The following is a 19,808-nucleotide window of genomic DNA, read 5'->3' as shown; positions in this document are numbered from 1 at the left end:
GTCATTGCATAATTTGCTGCTGCACACAGTGAGACAAGGTGTTTCTCAGTGACTCCTGAGCTCTGGGATCACAGGGGTGGCATGCCACACCCGGAGGAAAAACGGAGCTTTTCAGTATGGAACAGTGGGTGGGAACTATTACTTGTGTTTGTAAATTAGCTCTAGTCTTTCCGGGCCAGCTGGCGGGACCTTAGCCTGAAGGTAGGAAGGAAGGGTAGTTGAGCTGAGGTCACACAGGCCTTCTGCAAGCTTTCCAGGTCCTTTATGCCACCATCATTTTAATTTGCATGTCTCATGTTGGCAATACAAAACCTTCAACTCCATCATACCAGGAAAATATTCAGGAAGTGTAAATTATTTTTATCTTTTCCGACACTAACTATTAAATATGGCTAAGTAAATACTTAGACTAAATCCTGAGCCAGAGCAAGATACACACTTCTTAATTTACTGAATCTCAAACCTGACTTTTTTTTTAACTGAGAGAAACATGTACACACACTCAGTGAACACTTTGTTGAGCTGTGGTTACTGTCGCAGGAGTCAAGATCTCCTGTGTTCACTGAGTGGAACAGCATTGTAAAACACTTCTAAAACCCAAGCCTCAGCCTTCCGTTCTGCCTGTTAGCTGTCATCTCTTGGGAAAGAGGTGTGTATCCAGGTCCCTGGGTCCCTTGGGTCCTCCGCCCTCTCAGCAGGAGGCCGGAGGGAGAGCCCAGACCTGCATGTTGCTAACAGCCTGTGCTTGCCCTCCAGGTCCAGTATTTCTTCAAGATCTTGGATAATTAGCCGTACAGAGTAACGGCGACACCGACGGGGACGCACAGACAAGTGAGTCACACTCGTGAGGAATGTGTTCATTCTTTTATTGTCCGTTGTGTTAACCTGACTGACACAAGACCAACAAGAGCACTGTACTCCTGGTAATTATTACATATGCTAGAACATGGATTTGCACTGTAGACAACATTTAACACCGGTCTATGGGGTACTGCATTGCTTTTTATAAAGTTCAAAATAAAGATTTTATTTTCAAACAAGTGACTTTGGTTTATTTCATACATTACACTTTTTCTTGCAGAAAAAAATAAAATTGTACAACTGCATAAATATAAAATTCTTCCACCATGAAAATGGTTAAAACATTCATAAAGACACAGCACCAGCACATGATGCCTCCAGAGAAAGGAAAGAAGGAAAAGGAAAAATACTAAGCAAATTAACTAGCCCCATCACCAGCCAAAGTGACGGGCAGATCCAGATCGGACACAGCTGCAGAACACACTGGAGGACAAGGGAGATGGCGAGACAGCATTCAGCACGGAGCACAACACAACCCGTCACCTTTGCTTATCTGTAGTATCACTTAAAATTTAAAGGGCAGTTCCCCCATGACAGCCCACCCCCCAGCCCCAGGAAACAAAGAAAAAATAATAAAGACCTGATACCACAGGAAAAGACTATGGAGTGTGTTAAAAATGCTCACGGATGGGCCGTTACCTTTGAAATTTCAGAGCCAAGAAAATAAGAAAGAAAAAGTACCATGCCAGTTTTATTCCCATTGAGTATTTACACCTTGGACTGCAAACCTTGCTCACGTAAAGTAGAAAACAGATATGATAAAACATGGCTTGAAAAATGACCAGAGTGCGCACCTATAGTACTGTACACTAAATAAAATAGACAAGGCGGCAATACTCAGGGGCCAGAACACTGCTCACTACAAGTTAGTTATGGAATCTAATTTACAGTAAAAATGGGCACGTCCCAAGGCTCAATTTTTATTTTTCTTTTGTCATTTACAGTAGAATAAATATTTTGTTGCTATTGCTACACTTTAAATTTACATTCTAACCTATTAAATGCAGAAGCTAGTGTAAAGCATAGAGATTAAGTGTAGGTCCCATACGTATGACAGTTTGTTCAAGACTAGTAGGTTTGTGTATCTTTTTTAACTTATTAAATGGCTAGTGGGAAAGATTTGTGCTTGTGATCAGCTCTTAATTTCAATTTTTACATCAAAGCGTCCCTGAAAACGGTCTTTCTCACTGTACCCAATGTTCTCACCATACGCCTTACACTCAACGCGGATTTCAGTGTCCAAGGTGAGGTTGGTGAACTGTACGGCCAGCAGGGGCTGCAGGTACTTGGGCTGCAGGAGTTTGCCGTAGTAGGGGTAATACTGCAGAGGAAAGCCATTAAATCCGCCCATCCCAAAGTATTCTATGTTTCCGACTTTATCCTTATCTTCATCTCGCTGGAAACCAAAAAGGAAACACAGTTTTAAGGACGCGCACATCACGGGTCTCAACAAGACTCTCAACCCCATCACAGACTGCAGTAGAGGAGAACAGCCCACCCTGAGGCATGCCTGCCTCTCTTAGCTAAGCCCATCAAGCACTGGGTGACATGGATGGGTGGCATCACAAGATGAAGGTCAGTTCTAGTCCAAAGCAGCCAAAAAGCATCACAAAAGGCGGCTCTGTGCAAATGGAGCCCCTGAGACAAAAGCCAAGTAAGTTTTCCTTTAAGCTGGCTCAGCCTCACAGGAAGGCCAGTAGTGAGAGGAACCCCTGGCTTGTTCTGGTAGATACTGTCTCCTTATGGACAGTGTCTTCAGGAATATTCTCTCCAAAGACTTACATATTTACCCCTTATTTCTTATATCTATCTCTTGGCTTGGTACCATAGCACTAATTTTTAGTGTTCAATAGAAGAGAGAAAAGAAAGTTGGCCCCAGAATTTAGCACATGCTATGGACTAGCTCACCTCTCAGGCCCACAAACCCACATTCCATTAGATTAAATTCAGATATTTAGATATTTGTGTTTCTTGTGTCAATAAACAAACTTGGTTTTGCTAGTTACGGTTCTATCCCTTTAACTTGTATAGTTACGACTCATCTTTTGAGCCCAACATCCGAAAGCAGTTTCTTGTATTAAATCTGTCCCTCTGACTGTGCGGAGTCTCCCCCTGCCCCACTTTCCCTCCCACCCACAGCAGCCCCGATGTTTCCTCACCTTGCCAGTGCACTGGACAGGTAGGACATTTGGACTATACTTCTGCATCAGTGGGTAAGTCTCCAAGGATTCGTTCTTGGGAGGCTAAAAAGTAGAACCCACATTGGTCAACAAAATACTTTTTTTCCCCTGAAAAAATAAAACTAATTTATTGCCCAAACAAATACACACTGTAGACAGTAAGCTGCTGAAATATTAAGACACATCAGGAAAGCAAATGAGTGACCCCTTGTCAGCTTAAGAAAACTGCTTGATTTGGCTGGAATGAATGCTACCAACGAGCTGTGTCACAGCCTGGCGCTAACCCCCTACAAGCCTGACTCAGGACCATGAGTAGCTATCTGGATGCCTAAGATGGCAGTCACCACATGGAGAGTCCAGTGCACCTCTCGGGCTAGAGTTGGACTTCTATACTGAGTCATGAATGAATGCGCTGTGCTTTTCCTCGACAATGCAGTATTCAAACAGGCTTTCATCTTCCACTAAGCCCGGGGGCATTCTGCAAAATATAGAGCCCTCCTCCATCCCCTGGCCCATCTAGCTCCAAAGAAGGCTGATGAATGTGGATGGCTGGAAAGCAGCCAAGCGCTTACTCAGGTTAGCCCCGCATCTGAGCCTGGACATAAGACATACTCGAACACGTGCGCACACGCACACACTCAACTCTAATGAACAGCTGTATAGAGGGTCTGCACAGCAGGAAGAAATTCGTATTTTGGCATGACTTGTTGAAGAATATAAGAAAATAAGCACCTAGATTTGACTTAGGGGGCTTTCTGCTACCAGTGCTTCTGTCTTGAAAACTTGGTAAAGAAAAAAAAAAAACATTGATCAAAGGGGTTGTCAGAATCTGTCCTCTGAAGATACAGAACCAGGCACACCCACGGAAATGATGACACATAGCAGTCTCTAGCAGAACAACAATCCCACTGACAAACTAGCTGAGGATTTGGGTGGGAGGGACAAATGAAGAAGCAACGTATTAACTGGAGACCAAGGTACTGAAGGAGTCAGTGGTCATCCAGAGCAGCGCATCCAGATGTAGAAATAACAGTTTAGAAAAGCTGAGACAATACCAGCATGTTTGTTTCTTTTCCTTTGTAAGGAATTTCTCACAAAATGACAAACAGTAGCAACTTGCTGACCCAGTAATGTTCATTTGTTAGGAACTGTGTGGCTGGTCATCAAAGGGCAGAGACAGTGGAATGTTCTGGGTTTGGCAAGGAAATCATCACTCAGGAAAAACTTCTTTCTGATCATCAGACAGCCTCTCTGCAATACCCTTGTTGTTCCTTTAGGGACCCAAACCAAAAGCAGCCCGGACTCACACACAGGGGACCCCCGCATGTGAAACTAACTTTATCCGGACACGAAACAGAGTGGTGAGAATAGGAGCACTGCTGTGGGCGAGCACACCATAGTCTCATCACTGGGGAGGAGGGGTTAGGATAGGATGGGGATCACAAGGCCAGCCTTGGCTACAAAGGTTAAGCTTGAGCTACATGAAATCCTGCCTCAAAAAAAGGAAAAAAAAAAAAAAAAACACGAAAATCCAAGGCCTTAGGACACCAAAATTTGGCTGTGGCAGTCAATCTGCAGCTCTAGGGCCTGGGCTTGTCACCCTGGATCCAGGAGAAAGGCTCGGGTGTTACGCTGATTGAATACGGCACTTCAGAAGGAGCAGTGAGTATGTTTTGACCCATCCTGTCTTTCCATATCAGCTAGGCCCCCAAACGTGAGACTGTAAAACAGCGCTTGCCTTAGGTTTGAAGCCCAGCACTCGGTTGAGCTTAATGATGATGCAGGGCTTCCCCTCTTTGTAGCCGTAGGATTCGTCATTGAGACCGGAGCAGTTCCCCAGCCAGTCAAGCTTGAACCTGCACACCTTGCGCTCTCCTCGTTCGTGATTGAACTCTCCCCGCTCCTTGGGCTCACTGGGCATACCTAAAAGCAGAAACACACTTACAGAGTGCACCAACCATTCGCTCTGCACCATTAAGAGAGAAAAGAACTTCTTGTTCCTTATAATCTCCCATTGAAGAGAGGGCCACACGTGGTCTACGTTAGACAAGGACTTCGCACAAGCTGTCTGCTCTCTTATGAAGGTAAAGATGTATTTGCATTAGCAAAGGCAATCGCTGGTCCATGACCCCAAAGCTGACCTGCTCACCAGCTGGGCCTCACGATCAGCAGAGACTTGAGGTTCGGCTGGTCTTAACGCTGCGACCTTCATGCTGTGCTGACCCCCAACTGTAACATTATTTTCATTGCTACCTCATAATTATAATTCTGCTGTTATGAATCATAGTGTAAACATATCTTTTCCAGTAGTCTTAGGCTACCCCTACAGGAAGAGTCATTCCTCCCCAAGGGGTCAAGAGCCTCAGGCTTAGAACCACTGCTCTAATGAACTGCTTCGCTACTTAGGGCTGAAGGAAACTAGACCATACTTCAGCACCAGCAGCAACAACAATTTTCACAAATCCACACAGCTTTGCTCAGAAACAGGGACATCACAACAAGGACATAAATTTAAAAAGCTGTTGATACTTTTGAGCTGGAAGGTTTGGGTCAGAATTGTCTGGATTTTCTGGCGCTATGCCTCCGATCGGAGGGTAATTGGCCAAGAAGATGGAAGTTGTCAGTTTTGTCTCTGGAAGCAGTACATTGTCCTCCTATTACAAGCACTTATTCAACTGGGAAATGTTCTTCACGCTTCACATAAAAAGCCAGAGAAAAATGAAATGAATACAGAATTTTCAGTCATGGTGCAGAAAAACAATGCATATAGTTTACTGTATATTTGATATATGTTCTGTATGGCTGTTCTTATCATAATGGATATTTTATTAAATCATTTATTCCCCCTAAAAACATGATTTCTCCTTGTTTATCATTCACCCCTTTTTATCATTGTGAAGGGGAAAGCCTTGTGTAAATTCTAACAAGAATTCAGTGGCATTGTCTTTCAACTACTAAAGCAATGAAGCCAACTGACAGCTTGTCCAGTAGTGGGGCCCCGTGCAACAGTGAGTCAGTCACTTACTGCCACAGTCCTCGAAGATCATGTCGTCCTTCTGGGCGGAATCTTTGTACTTTTCCAGGAACCTGACGATGTTCAGCACATAGGCCTCATAGCTCTTGGGGTCATTAGGACGGAAGGAAATCTCAGTCTTTTGGATCTGAGGAATCTGTGTCAGTCCTATACCGGGGAAGAGTCAGGAAGACGGTCATTATTAGTAGGAAGGTAACCAGGAAATGTCAAAAGCAAGTGTTCCCTGAGCCACACACGCTTCCCTCACCCCCCCACCCTTGGCTCACGGGTTAAATTCCTACTTCCCTGGTGAATTCAATCTGATAGCATTTAGATTAGGTATCTAAATATGATGGTGATGTAAGATCAGATATCATCCAGTTTCCTCGCCAACACTTCACAGTAGGCACACACCTGTTTTCTGAATGAGAACACCACTTGCAATGAAAGGCGGAGAGTGTTCGTCCAAGGACGCAGAGAAAGCAGTGGAACTAGAATTCCAACCCAGGTGTGCAGTTCTCCAAAGCCGTGCTTCTCTAGTGCCCTCGAACGAAATCACGTTCAAGGCTGCTTGGCTAGCAGCTGGCCTTCCCTTCAGTAACAGCATGGAAGTGTGGAGCAGACAGCTGCCCGTGTCCCATGTCGACGAGCTAGAGAAATCTCAGTCTCTAACTTCAACACTGCTAGCCTACAATAGATTCTTTCAGCTTCTATTGGGGAGTTCAAGATATTTATGCAGTTGCCAATACAAATGTCTGAGCATGCCGGCCCTGTCAGAGTGAAATGCAAGACACGTGACGTGGGTTTGCCTTCTCTGCTGTTAGTCGCTCATGCCCAGAAGCCTCTGCCCTCATACTGTTTTCTAAACGGGCACTTGGACTATCTATTCTACACAATAGCACCAGATCCAGGGCAGTGAGTTGGAAAGGCGATCATGATGACATTCCACCCCAGAAAAGACAGATAAAGATATCCAGTTACATTCCAGTTGCAAAAGAACAGGTAGCAATTCTTTGGAATTCATCTGGCAGCCTCACTCTGTGTCGGGGGGGTTGGGGGGGGGCTGCTAGTCAGGAGCTATATCTGACCTCCTTCCATCTCTTCCAGCAGGTGGGAGCACCCACACTACTCTCCTCAAAGGCTGGTTCGACAGGCACCCTCCCGGGATCCATTTCAGACATACCTGAGCATAACCTCTAAGCCCAAAGCACCCTTGGTTTAGAATGACAGCTCTGAGGAATCGGAATTTAATAGTGGCGACATCAGTGCCGACAGTGGCATAATTCAAGCGGTGGCACAGGCCTTGAATACAAGTGAAAGGCAACAGCTGAGTTTTTCTAGCAAGGTCTGCCTTAAGCTTTAATGGTGGCTACGTCGCCCAACTGCAGGGGCTCTGTGAACAGCCACCTAGAGGGATGGCAGAGGGGATGGAGATGAAGACAAGGAATCAGGAGTAGAAGTGGGAAAAGGAGTGCTCGAGGTGACAATGTCAAGATTGACAAGCACCTTCTTATGTGGCATGGTGGCATAGGCCTTCAATCCCAGCACTCATGGCTCTATGTTCAAGGCCAGCCTGGAACTAGTTCTAAAGAAGGCTAATGCAGCACCTAAAGGATACAGGGGAGAAAAGCTGTGGACAGGGGGAAAGGTGCTTCAGAATTAGCTCGTAAAGCCTTCAGCTTGAAATAAACAAAGGGTACTATGATTAAATATTCTCCCCCACCACAACACCCCATTTTTCAAAGCAATATATATATATATATATATATATATATATATATTTTTTTTTTTTTTTTTTCTGTATAGCCTTGGCTGTCCTGGAACTCACTCTGTAGACCAGGCTGGGTCTGGAACTCAAAAGAAATCCACCTTCTTCCGCCTCCCCAGCACTGGGATCACACCTGGCTTGATTAAACATTCTGTAAAGCTCAAAAATCAGGAAAGATCATTTTTATGTCTAAATCAATTTCAATATATTCTAGACTTTTTTTTTTTTTTAACATCACATGGGAAGCTGGCCCTGTGACTTACCCTTTATGCTTTGAAGCAAAGCATCGAGAACCTCTGACCTCTGCAAGAAAGCCATGGAGGGCAAGAACAGCAGCAGCCAGCATGGGACAGCAAAGGGCTGAAACAGGCAGGCAGCTAGAGGGCTGCCCACTCCTAGGCTGAGTTGTAAACAAGACAGAAGTCAAGGTGATTTGCCAGGCCCTGGGGACATGAAGGGCACAGACCAGTGCTAGAGAATAAAAAGTCAAGAGAATGGGGTTGTTTTCCTAGAACAGCCCTGAGATCCTGAGAACGTGGACTCTTGAGGGGCAGTCATGCCTAAGAGCAGAAAACAAGTGCCTGTGAACTTGTCAGGCAGAACTGGACAAAGGGTACAACTATGTGCCCAGGGTTACTACAGGGCTTCTGGGCCCAGGAGGGTGGAGGCAGCTGGAAGGGTGAAGAAAAGATCAAATGTCAGAAGGCTAGGAGCAGCCAGCCCTACCTCTCAGAACTAAGGGAAGCCAGGAGAAAAGAGACTGCAGCCAGGCGATGAAGGGCCACCAGCATGCTAAGTCACAGCAGTGCAAGCTGTGGTCCCCAGCAGAGCAGGAGATATAGCAAAGCCCCACCCTGCTAACAAAGCAATGAGTTCAGACAAGCTGCACCCACTAAAGTGACCTTAGGGTCACGCTGAAAATAAACACGATAGGACCCAGGTCACAAAGCAAGTTTGCCCGTGTCACTGTCCTTTTTGCCCTGGTACCAGCTGGAATTCCCCACTGCCTTTCACTTTCCAGATGTCCCTCTATATTCTCTGAGGAGCCACTCGAGGTGGCATTTCTTAGATGTCTGTATGAGATAGTGATGCCACTTCTCGGAAGAGCAAAGGACCATGGGATTACACAGAATCCTTGTCATTCTCTCACCATCCCAAGCCAAGGTCTCCATTAAGAGACACAGAGTTCCAGGACAGCCAGGGCTCCACACACACAAACACACACACCACACACGCTCAGGCTTCTGACCTCACACTTACCCTATCCAGATGCACCCGCCTCTCCTGACCCCCCACCTCCTGTGAAAGTGGAGACAAACACCCCACTTCAGGCTTCACAGTAGGAAGAATGAACAGAAGATAAAAAAAGAAAAGAGGCTTTTCATTAACTGGCATTTTGTTTCCAGTTAGGTTTATAATGTAGCAAGTTTTTGATTTCCTCAGTCGGCTCCCAGAGCTAAAGTACTTCAAGGAGAATGTGGCCATTTTAACCTTGTAGCAGTTTCCCCATTGAATCCCAAAGCTCTCAAAGTCCGGCTATAGTTGGACTATCATTCATACTTGAGATGACTCACAGCCAATTACTCTTAAACAGGTTATCATCTTCCACAGAAACCTCCAAGGGCACAGGAAGCTAAGAGAAACCTTCACATGAAGCCATCCCCACCTCTCCTATCCATTCCAGGTTGAAAGTACTTTCCAGTTACAAAGAAAATGGAGTGAGAACTGCTCATAGGGATACACACGTGCACCTTTACAGTTACTCATTTGGAAGAGTACCCCCCTTTTAGTGCCAATCTGAACAATCTAAGTGCTTTATTTTTATTTTATCTGTGGGTTATTATCAACTTATCTAAGAGAATTCTAGGAACCAGTCTCCTCCCACTTACCTTTTACCTCAGGGTTAGCATGTGACTGAGGCTGGGTTATCCAGGAGTAAATGGCTGGCCTTGAGGCAACAGTCCTATCCTAGGTACACCCAGACACCTCAAGCCTGCTCCCTTTGAAAAGTCTTGGATGAGCAGCTCACATGTTTCCTACAGTCTACTTAGCTGGTTAACCACCCTTGGTGTGTGCACCGTCTAAACCAAATGCCACAAACTCTGTTCCCAGATCCTTCATTATTTCATAATTATCTATCAGGAATCTTCTCAGAAGCTGCATATTCAACTTCAGATGTTGAGGAGAAATTACTTAGTGTAGCCGTTGTATCTTTTAAAAGTACAGTTTCCCAGGATATTGAGTGAGATGTTTGGGCTAGCTCATGATTATGTTTATTCCCAAAACAAGTAAGTACTACTTCTTTATGAAGGGGTTACAACAGACAAGTTATAGGCATTTACACCATGGATTTTTTTATTTATTTGTTTGTTTGTTTTGTTTTGTTTTTGCTAAGGTCAAAGAAAGAACAAGTGTATACTTGACTTGTCAAACTTCAAAACACAACATTGGCTAAGTAACTAATACCCTGAAATCTGATACCTTAGTATGTATTATACTCTAGGGGACCTATCCCTGAATGATGTGGGTACTTTTCTGGTCAGAAGCTATTAGGTAATAATACATCATTGGATGCTCTTTATCACCCAAGCCTCTCTGGAATCCGCAAGTGGCGACTTCCAGCAGGAGTGCCCTCAAAGGCCTGTCTGATTCTACATCAGCAGAAATGAAGGTGTTGGCCCAACCGTCTTTCCAATGCTGTCTCCCAGGGTGGAGCTCACTTCTCGTGTGAATTCCACAAACCTGAGATGACATATCTGCCTTTCCCTCCACGATCACTTCCATTTCCTTGTTAGCTCCTCTTAGCAGAGGTCCTAGCTCTGATTACTTGTCTTCAAATGAATAGAACCTACTTTTCTGCAGTTCTGGGCTGACCTGAAACTTGTGACAATCTTCCTGCCTCTCAGCCTCATGAATACTGGGCTTAAAAACATGGAGACATTCCATACCTGGCTTTCCAAAAATATTTTACGTTAATCACTGGCTTCCCTGCATACCTAGAAGACTTTAGGAATAAACTACTTGGGCTGTCTCCTTTCGTAACAGGTTGGCAGGATCCATGGGAGGGTAGGAAGAGTGAGCAGAAGTCAAACCCAAATGTGTTAGCTAGGTGATCACAAACCAACTGACAGGAAATGGTAGAAAACACCCAACAGTCTGAAGGTACCGTTTCCCCACATCATAAGGAGAAGCTAGTTCTACTCCTGCCTCTGAAATCCGAGAGGGCCAATTCATCATGTAGTTTAAAAACAGTTGTTCCGAACATGAAGCGTGTGAGGGGCGGGCTAAGATGGCTGTGCCCTCATCAACTGGCTTAGCTATGTTCCACTCAAAAAGAAACTAGAATGGCTGGTCCTGTTCGTGTTCACCCACCCCACCTTCCTGACTCAGTTCTGCTTAGCCAGGTGCCAAGACTTTAACCCCTTTAAATTGAGTTATCTTCTCACTGGGCCATCTTTACGAATGAAACAAAGAACCTCCCACAATTTAAAGAGGAAGAATACATCCCTACCTTTGCCCCCAGGAAGCAAGCCAGGTGGGAACTCTGTGGACTTGGAATGACACACAGTGACCTTCAACCCACTGCACAGTTATCTAGTATAACCTGGAGTGGGGGATGGGTGACAGCCCAGGAAAGAGACTTTTCCATTACACCACTGGGCAGACCACCAGGTGAGCAAGAGTGTGATGCACGTGGAATGCATGTATGCATGTACATGTGCGCTGACTGAGCTAACGTGTAATGCATGCATGCAAGTAGGTGTGCAGTGAGCTTGACTCTGCTGCACAGCAAATGGCAGTGTCTCTAAGATCTACCTGGGGAGACACGCCTGCCTGCGTACCCTGCAAAAGATTCTCCTCTGGACAAAAGTTCTACCGGGCAGGTGGAGGTGTGTCCTTCCGATTCACTAGAGGCTCTGAAGTTTCCTAATCCACCGATTTTCAAATCCTTTTCAGGGGAAGCTAAGAGTGGACTGACACCACGAAATTTAAGTCTGCAACATCCATACCACACAGAGCCTTCTCCTTCTAGTGGAAGAAGAGACACAAAGGACGAAGGCTACTGCCAACAGCTGTTTCTCCTTTACCTCTGCTGAGTGCTAACATTCTGTGTGTATCTCCTGTCTAATCACAGGATATCCTCAAAATGAAACTGAAGTTTGGTGTGGTCAGTGGGCTGGGTTCAACTCCAAAGTCCTTCCTCTTTCTTCTTAGGCTGATATAACTTCAGGAAGCTCTGTCTAATAGCTTTGAGCTTTAAATATGGCTTTAATACTTATTACATTAAGGCATCAGAAAGTTAGACATGGTGATTTTTTTTGAACTATGAAAATGGCTATTTAATATGTGTTAACATCTCACCAAAGAGACTTAGTGAGCAGCTTAGTTCTACCAACCACAGCAGCAAGCCCTTAGACGGAACAGAGTCCAGAAATCACATGACTGGTTTGTCCTTCAATTTGCCTTCCATTTTGTATCTTTCCCTTCTGTCTGTGACTTTCCCATTTGGCCTATTAACTTATTCCTTATACAACCTACACAATTATTGCAGGGCAGGATGACCACAACTGTATCTACTCCCCCCATCCCTCCCCCCACAGTGTTTGGAAGAGATCAAGTTACAAGGTATTTCAGTGTGTAAAAGGCATGCCAAACCTGACTGGCCATGTTTGTATCCATGCCCCAAGGTCAGAGGACAACACACCACAAGCCCTAGTATCCTTAGTGCTATGGTCTTGCACACTTCCCTTGTACATCCAACTTAGAGCTCCCTCTTTACTGAAGACAAAAATGTAGGCTTGGAGACATAAGTGGGAGCCAAAAGATCAGAATACACTTCCACATGTTTATTCAGTCTGCAGAGTTAATGAAACATTAATACCTTCTAAATATGTATTCTCAACATCTGTTCTGAAAGACTCCAAAAGGAGGGTCCAGTTAGGGTCCCTCAGGTGGTGCAGAGTGCTCAGGACTGTCCAGGAGCTATACCTTTCACCAGCCAGGGCTCTACTGACCTGATTCAAAGTTACCATCATGTTTGAAAAAGTGTCAGGAGAGGAAGAGAAAGAGCCACAGGGTTAGGACAGTGTGGTGTGTAAGCTCTGCTACTACAGTAAGAGCTAAGAACAAACAGTGACAGAAATCACTAAGATGAAAAGGACAGAGAAGATGGCTGGGAAGGTGAAGGACTGAAAACGTCGCCTGTGACTCAGACCAAAGGACAGGAATGCATATTTCCAAGATGAGCCACTCACATTCTTTGGAGAAGTGAGGCTTTGTCGGGTCAGTCCAACTGCTGTGAGCACACTAAATATAGGTGCTCATAGGAAAGGCTAGGAAGAAAAGAGGGGGACGGGGTGGGGGAGGGGACTGAGCACCTCAGACAAGCAGGACAAGGTCAACTGCAAATCCTTACTCAGCATCGGGGCCTTGGATTATTTATTTTGAAAAGTAAAGTAAGTTTTTTTTGTTTTCTGTTTTTGTTTTGTTTGTTTGTTTTTCAGAAAAGTACCTGGAAAAAAAAATGTTTTTAATTTTATTTCATTAGTTCTGCCAGGCTTGAATTAATCCCAGTACTTGGGAGGCAGATTCCTGCAGGTGGGTCTGCGTTTGTTCAAGGCCAGCCAAGTCTACAGAGTGAGGTCCAGGACAGCCATCACTACAGAGGGAAACCCTGTCTCAAAAAAAAAAAAAAAAAAAAAAATCAAAAACTAACTAAATAAATGACTTATTTCTCCAAAGCGTATAGTGTTTTTTCTTTTTCTTTTTTTTTTTTTAATGAAGGTGGACTATGTGGTCATCTTTGCTTCAAGTTTAAGTTATTATAAAACAGAATCATGTGGCAAAGCAAAAAAATAAGAGCTCTGTACAAAGTCACTCTCAGTACTTTGCTGATGGAAGGATCCTGGCAGAAGAGAACACGGAAGACAGGCCTTGCAACCTTAGGAGCCCACGTAAAACACGAAGATCCTAAAGTTCTCAGCACACTGGAAGCTCACTTCGACCTTTCCTAAGACCCACCTTTTGGTACAGAAGAGCTGCAGGAATCTGCGGATCACGAAACAGGTCAGGTGGCTGCAGATACTTACACGTTCTCTTTTTCCACTTCCCACCTAAATGTATCTGAAAATATCCTGGGTCTTCCCTTGCGCCGGAGGACTGTGGACTTAGTCTGGTGAGAAACCATTTGCCACCTGTGCATTCTGCACTTTCTTCCTCCTTGTACCCAAGGGGGAGTGCAAGACATGTCTGCAACAGGCCCTGCTCGGTGTTTGCACATGCCCCTAATGCTGTCACCTGCAGATGGCTGTCTCCAAACCGAAGCCCTGCCCACATGAAAACACACTGCCACCCCCAGCTGCAACCTCAAGGTCATTTATAAGGGGAGAACTGAAAGCTATACCAACACACCCCATTCCTGCTCTCCAGGGCTCTGTCCTCCAGGCCAAAGAACCAAATGGAAGACTGCCTTTCCTATGAAGATATTATTTTTCCAATGAACTTTTTAGAGAGAATAGAGACGGCCAAATTGGAAAGAGGGCTCACAAAACCCTAAGGGGCCTACTGAGAGTGGCAAAGAGGGTGTTTGTGTTCAAGGTCAATTCAACAGGTGTGAGAATGACCCCCTGAAATCATGGTCCCTCTTTGGACATAATTTTTTTTTTTAAAGATTCATCACAAGTGAAAAAAAAAATGTATTAGAGCCAAAAAGGCCCTAGAGTGAACCCACTGACCAAGCGCTTGAGTGTTAAGACCAAGGAGAATGAAGCCCCAATGGGAGCTGATGTGCTCAGTCACACAGTGGGGCTGCGTGCACCACCCTCAGCCCAGAGCTGTGTAAGACAGACATCTGCAGCCATCCATCTGGAGCTCAGCCGCAATGCGGGCAGGAGCCACAGCTGCAGCTCCTGAGTCCTCCCCACAATCAGCTTGAAGCTCAACCGCACAGTTTCCTGAAGGTGTCTTCCTGGTTGGATATGAAACCCTTTTATCTCTGGAGAAGCCACTGCCTGGGTTTTACCTGGTGGGGCCACACGGTCCTGGTATGTAGGTTTCAGCTCACTGATGGTAAGCAGCATCACTTGGATGGTCCCGATGAAGATGCCAGCCAGGCAGCCATAGAATATCACGTAGAACAGAAGGATCTTAACTGTGGGAAGAGCAGACAGAGAAGGCTGTGACGTAGTCACGGGCTGAGAACCAAAGTCTAAACTTCCCAAAGACGACCACAGACGGCTCCTTCCCGGTTCCTCTTCAGCCTGTTTCTCTCACTAATCAAAAGAGGGAGCCACACATTTTTGGAAGGCACATTTTTTTTTTTTTTGTTCTACTGTGGCTGAAAGGCTGACAGAAAGTCACTCTCTTTTCTGAAAAGAAAACCAGCAGCAAACCTGCAGTTGCATTCCCACGCTTACCCAATGCATCTGACACTGGGCTCACCTGTCCCCCAAACCCTGAGATGGCTACGAACAACCAACTCAGAAAGTCACTGTCTACAAAGCAGTCTTTTTCTTCAAGGACACAGGAGGGCAACTGGAACCAATCAAACATACAAGGGAAACCCTACAGTTCAAATGGTCGACATTTTTACCTCATCATCTGATCAGAAGAGTAAGGACTGCCTGTGTAAGCTACATTTTCTTTTTCTCGTGGTTAACAGAAAGTAGGCTGAAATGGCTACAAATGAACTTTAAAAATAAAAAAGCAAGCAATCAAGCAAGCAAACAAAAAACACCTTGGGTCAACATGAAGCCGTGGGCTGGAATAAGGCTATCAGTTACTGGTATACAAGGATTATCCCTCCGATTAGCAGCATAGTAACAGGCTGTACTAGGCATTGCCTGGCTGTGCTGAGCCAGTCAAACGACTCATCTAGAAGGGAAAAGTGGATCAGAAACATGACTACAAAGGGAGGCAGAGGCTCCTCCTAAAGGGTTCCTCAGAAAACACCACAGGGTGAAGGGATTATTGAGAAGGCGTATATGCACATGTTGGGAGAGGTCCAGGAATGAAGTGGGCACACGGGTTATGGAAAATGTATGTAGCTCTCTCCATACATGGAAAAACACCAACACTCTCCTCAGGAATACATACTTCAAGACAGCAGTGTTCTGGGGCTATTGAAACAAAGCAGACAGGCATAAAAGCCCACACAAAACGTCGGACTCATCCCTTGTCTCCTCTAGAACCACAGCCCCTGTTCTGCCCCTTCCTCCCAGCACGACAAGGGTTAAATGCTGCATTCGGTATCCAGGCAGCAGTAGGCAAATGGCAAGCTTGTGACGTCAAAGGATCTGGAAAATTTTTTCCAGCAAACGAAGAGGTACAGAGTTGGTATAACCCGTCGGCAAGAGAGCCCCTAAGAGCCTGGCTTCTCAAGCTTCTGTCTTGTCCTGTTGCCCTTCCAAGGCCTCCCTGGGTGCTCTCAGCTTAACCACATTTGCCTCTCCTAACAACTACAACCTTTCTACTCACGTCCTGGACTCCAGGTAGCCAATCCTAACCCAAGAAGGCACAGAACTGTGGCTACTACTTAAAAGACAAATTGATGGAAACATTAGTCATTTTACAAGCACAATGATAAAGCTCAAGAACATATTCACCCTTTCGATTCTGTTCTCAGAATACCAAGGGCGAGGGGCTCTGCTGCTGCTAGATGCTGACTTGGTAAACCTGTCACTGCAGTAAAGTCGCTAGGTTAGACAGAGCACAGCAAGCCTGGCTAGTGAGCTCAGGCAAGGGACTCCCCAAGATCAAGGGTACCAGTGGCACTGAGAAACATACACAAGCAACGGCTAGGTTAGTGCTACCAACCAGCAGGGTGACATGATATTGGGGGCTGTGTTGGGGTGGGTCAGCTTTAGAGGCATTTTTTATCCTTTAAGGCAAATTTCCTTTTCTCTTTGCATATATATATTTTTTTCTTTAAAATGCCAAAAATAAGGTTTAAAAAGTGGCCTGGGAAACAAATGGCAAATATAAAAACTGCCAACACATGTATAAACGTAATTTAAAGACAGAAAGCACAAAATGATTTGTAAGTTGTGATCTCTCCAGCAGGTGACAGGCTCGAGCCTCCTGCCGTCCATCTTGGTGAAAAATCTACCTATAAGCAAAACGGAGCCAAGGGCATCCTGCCCTGGTCCCAAGGGCATCCATGTTGGGCCCAGAGCTGGAAAGGGGGCACCTCTCTCTCTCTCTCTCTCAGATAAGAACTGTTTTCTATTTCTCCAGCGGCCACCTTGGAACAACTGCCATGTCTTACATTGTTCAAAGGGCAGGCAGGACTATCATAAAACACAACCCAGGTTTCGAGCTCAGCCCTAACAAAATGGAAGATGAGTTAGGAAGGACTTCCTAAGTCCATGGGTATCACTACCTTGCTAGATGTGATCAAGACCACACAGTCTCGTTCTGCCTCCCTTTCTGTTGCAGAAGGGCTGTCCCATTAAATGTCGGTTTAAAGAACAAACTGTTCCATACTGCCTTCCTTACCCTCTAAAACAAATATTGTTCAAAGAAGGAGTGTGAGATTGGAATGAGGAAAGAAATCTGTTTTCAGAGGTGGAAAAACACTAGAGGGCAAATTTCACAAGGTACCTGGAGTCAGTGCTACCCCCTGGTCCTGTGACTCTGCTGCAGGGACCAGACCACCAGGGTAAGCAGCTCCAGCTAACCTGGGAGGAGGGGCCGATTCCGCAGTGCACCTCCTAGGCCTCCTAGCTGAGTTACAGTTGCTAGGAAATGCCCGACTGATCATCCTATACATGCCTCACATTTCTTCAGGTTTCTCCTTTCACATTACAGAACCACAGGAACACTATAGGCATGTTCTTCCATACCCCAATAAAATGGAATGTAAAGTAAAAGAAAAAGCCAACAATTTAAGCCTCCATTTTCCTCTGGCTCAGAGATGCCTGTGCTTCCCAGTAACAGTGTGGAATGAATGAGGCTTCACCTTGACTAACCTTGAGGGATGATGCATTATTAACCCTTTATTTTTGCCAGCTGAGAGGCTCTCTGGCTGCCTTTTTTTTTTTTTTTTTTTCTCTAGGGAAAAAGACAATTTATCCCCTGGCTCCTTCCTTTTCAAAATGTCAGCCAAGCGCTGTTTCCCTGACTCATGCTCCAGTCTATTTCCATAGACCCTCCCCAAACAGGAACACCACATCTCTAGTTTTTCAGGGTTCCCTTGGTGACTGCAATGCTGCTGCTAAAGGGGAGGGAGGGGCAAGGAGGCAAAAGAGGAGGTAGAGGTGCCGGTGGGGCTGGTGATACTGGAGAAGGAGGGGGCAGTGATGCAGCAGAGGGGAGTTCCCTCCCTCCCTTCCGCAGTCACGACTCATAGTCTACAACTATGCCCTTCAAAATGACCTTTAAAAAAAAAACCTACCACCTTTCCGGTGCAAGGAGGTAAAAAACAAATACGGCATCTAATTTTCAATGAGGTATGAGGGGATTCCAGTCAAGAAAGCAACAGGCTGCACGAAATGTTCTAATATAACCTGTTTCTTCATTTGTATCATAAAGATCTTTAAAGCACACCATGTGTCTAGCCAAGGCTTTAAAAAAAAAGGGCCATGCTATGGAGCTCACTGGGCCATTTCTGGGCTGTGATGACCGCAGTGTGTGAGGACCGCAGTGTGAATGCATTTCTCCTCCCCGTTCCTCTCCATTCTAGATACATTTCTAGGCTGGAAGAATGATGCTATTGCGGCATCGTCTACATTAGAACAGGTAAGCTCAGGAGTTCCACTCACACCCCAAATCTTTTTTTTTTTTTTTTTTTTTTAAGGTCTTGGGAGATGGAGAGGGAAGACATATACATAGTCTCCTGGAACCTGGCGGAATTTCCCAGAAGGGAAGGCTTAGGAAACGAAGATCCCAACCATGCCCAAAACCTTTAGTCTAGCTAGCTCCATCTCCCACCAAAGCCGCATCCCGGGGACCCTCACATTTGTCACTGGATGCCAAGCCCAGGCCCGCGCACTCCTAGCAGCACCTACCACCCAATCCACAACACCCTGGACAGCCCCCTTGGGCGCCGAACTGTCCGCAGTGTCCGCGTACAGGGATGCGCCTCCTAGGAAAAGCCAAGGCGCCGACAGCGAGAGCCGCAGAGAGCGTACTTACACCAACTCCCACCGGTCCTGCCCAAAAACTCCTTCTTCTCCGAGTTCCAGATGAATTTCTTCCAGCTGCCTTCTTCCTTGGCTTTTCCGCGGGCCATGGTGTCTGCTCAGCAGTGGCGGCTGAGGCCAAGGGAGGGCGAGTGCAGCGCGCGCCCTGGCGTCCTCGCGGTGGCTGCTCGGTGTCCCCGCGGCCCGGCTGTCTCAGAAGGCGAGACGCGCCGCGGACGCTGCGGCTCTCCGAGTGTGAGGCGCGCCGCGGAGCAGCCAAAGCAGAGCGGGAGGAGGGGGAGGTGCGGCGGGGGCGGAGGGAGGAGGGACGAGGGAGGAGGGCGCGCGCAGGCTGGGCGGCTCCGAGCCCCGCACCTAGAGGTGGGCGCGCGGCCGCTCTCGGTCTCTCTCCGCGCTCTGATCGCCTTCCGGGGGGCTCAAGCGAACCCCGCAGCTGCTGTTTCAAGCTGTAGCTGCAACCGCTCTGCCTGCTGCGACCTCTGGCGAGATGGACCAGGGACAAGGAGGGAAAGTCACCGGGAAGGACTAAAGCAGTGGAGCGCGGGCTCGGCACGCGGGCGCGGAGGCCAGGAGCCGAGAAATTGGCTGAGGGCGCACGCCCTACCTTTACTATATACCGCGCCTCCGCCACCCGTAGCTCCGCCTACCGGCGACACCGCAGACCAATCGCCGGCGCCGAGAAGGCGGGGCCTGAGCCCCGAAGGGGCGGGCGCGGGACCGGCACAAAGGAGCCGGCTAGGCTAGAGGGGCTGGCACCGCAGCAGGGGTGCGGAGAGGGACTGGGGGCGGGCGAGTAGTGCTCCCGCAGCTCTGCTGGCCCTCTTTCCGCCCCAAGCTGTGCCTGG

At 46.6% G+C, this 19,808-nt stretch overlaps 2 protein-coding genes across 2 annotated transcripts in view; one reads left to right on the top strand and one right to left on the bottom strand.

The window, feature by feature from the left end:
* Nucleotides 1-871, top strand: part of NME7 (NME/NM23 family member 7) — a 130,268-nt gene extending 129,397 nt beyond the window's left edge. Inside the window, exon 14 of the mRNA XM_080936159.1 lies at nucleotides 757-871. Coding sequence (XP_080792285.1) covers nucleotides 757-789 — 33 coding nt within the window. The 3' untranslated portion in view covers nucleotides 790-871. The remainder of the gene's footprint in view (nucleotides 1-756) is intronic.
* On the bottom strand, nucleotides 850-19,555 carry ATP1B1 (ATPase Na+/K+ transporting subunit beta 1). The gene is made up of 6 exons (XM_080936170.1): nucleotides 18,956-19,555; nucleotides 14,844-14,972; nucleotides 6,067-6,222; nucleotides 4,780-4,964; nucleotides 3,021-3,104; nucleotides 850-2,257 (listed from the first exon to the last, which is right to left on the bottom strand). The coding sequence occupies exons 1-6, from the start codon at nucleotides 19,050-19,052 to the stop codon at nucleotides 1,994-1,996; spliced, it is 915 nt and encodes a 304-aa protein (XP_080792296.1). The 5' UTR covers nucleotides 19,053-19,555; the 3' UTR covers nucleotides 850-1,993.
* Nucleotides 19,556-19,808: the final 253 nt, after the last annotated feature.

Source organism: Micromys minutus, assembly GCF_963924665.1.
Source record: "Micromys minutus genome assembly, chromosome: 1".
Taxonomy (NCBI): Eukaryota; Metazoa; Chordata; class Mammalia; order Rodentia; family Muridae; genus Micromys; species Micromys minutus.
The sequence above is the reverse complement of the archived record's forward strand: the minus strand, read 5'-3'. Positions and strand labels throughout refer to the sequence as shown.

Excerpts from the sequence above, each read along its gene's own strand:
- ATP1B1 (XM_080936170.1), bottom strand. The coding sequence starts at position 19,052 with ATGGCCCGCGGAAAAGCCAAGGAAGAAGGCAGCTGGAAGAAATTCATC. Across the intron at positions 6,223-14,843 it reads GGACCGTGTGGCCCCACCAG|GACTGACACAGATTCCTCAG; the intron begins GTAAAACCCAGG and ends TCCCCGGTATAG. Across the intron at positions 3,105-4,779 it reads TGCTGGGCTTCAAACCTAAG|CCTCCCAAGAACGAATCCTT; the intron begins GCAAGCGCTGTT and ends TCTACTTTTTAG.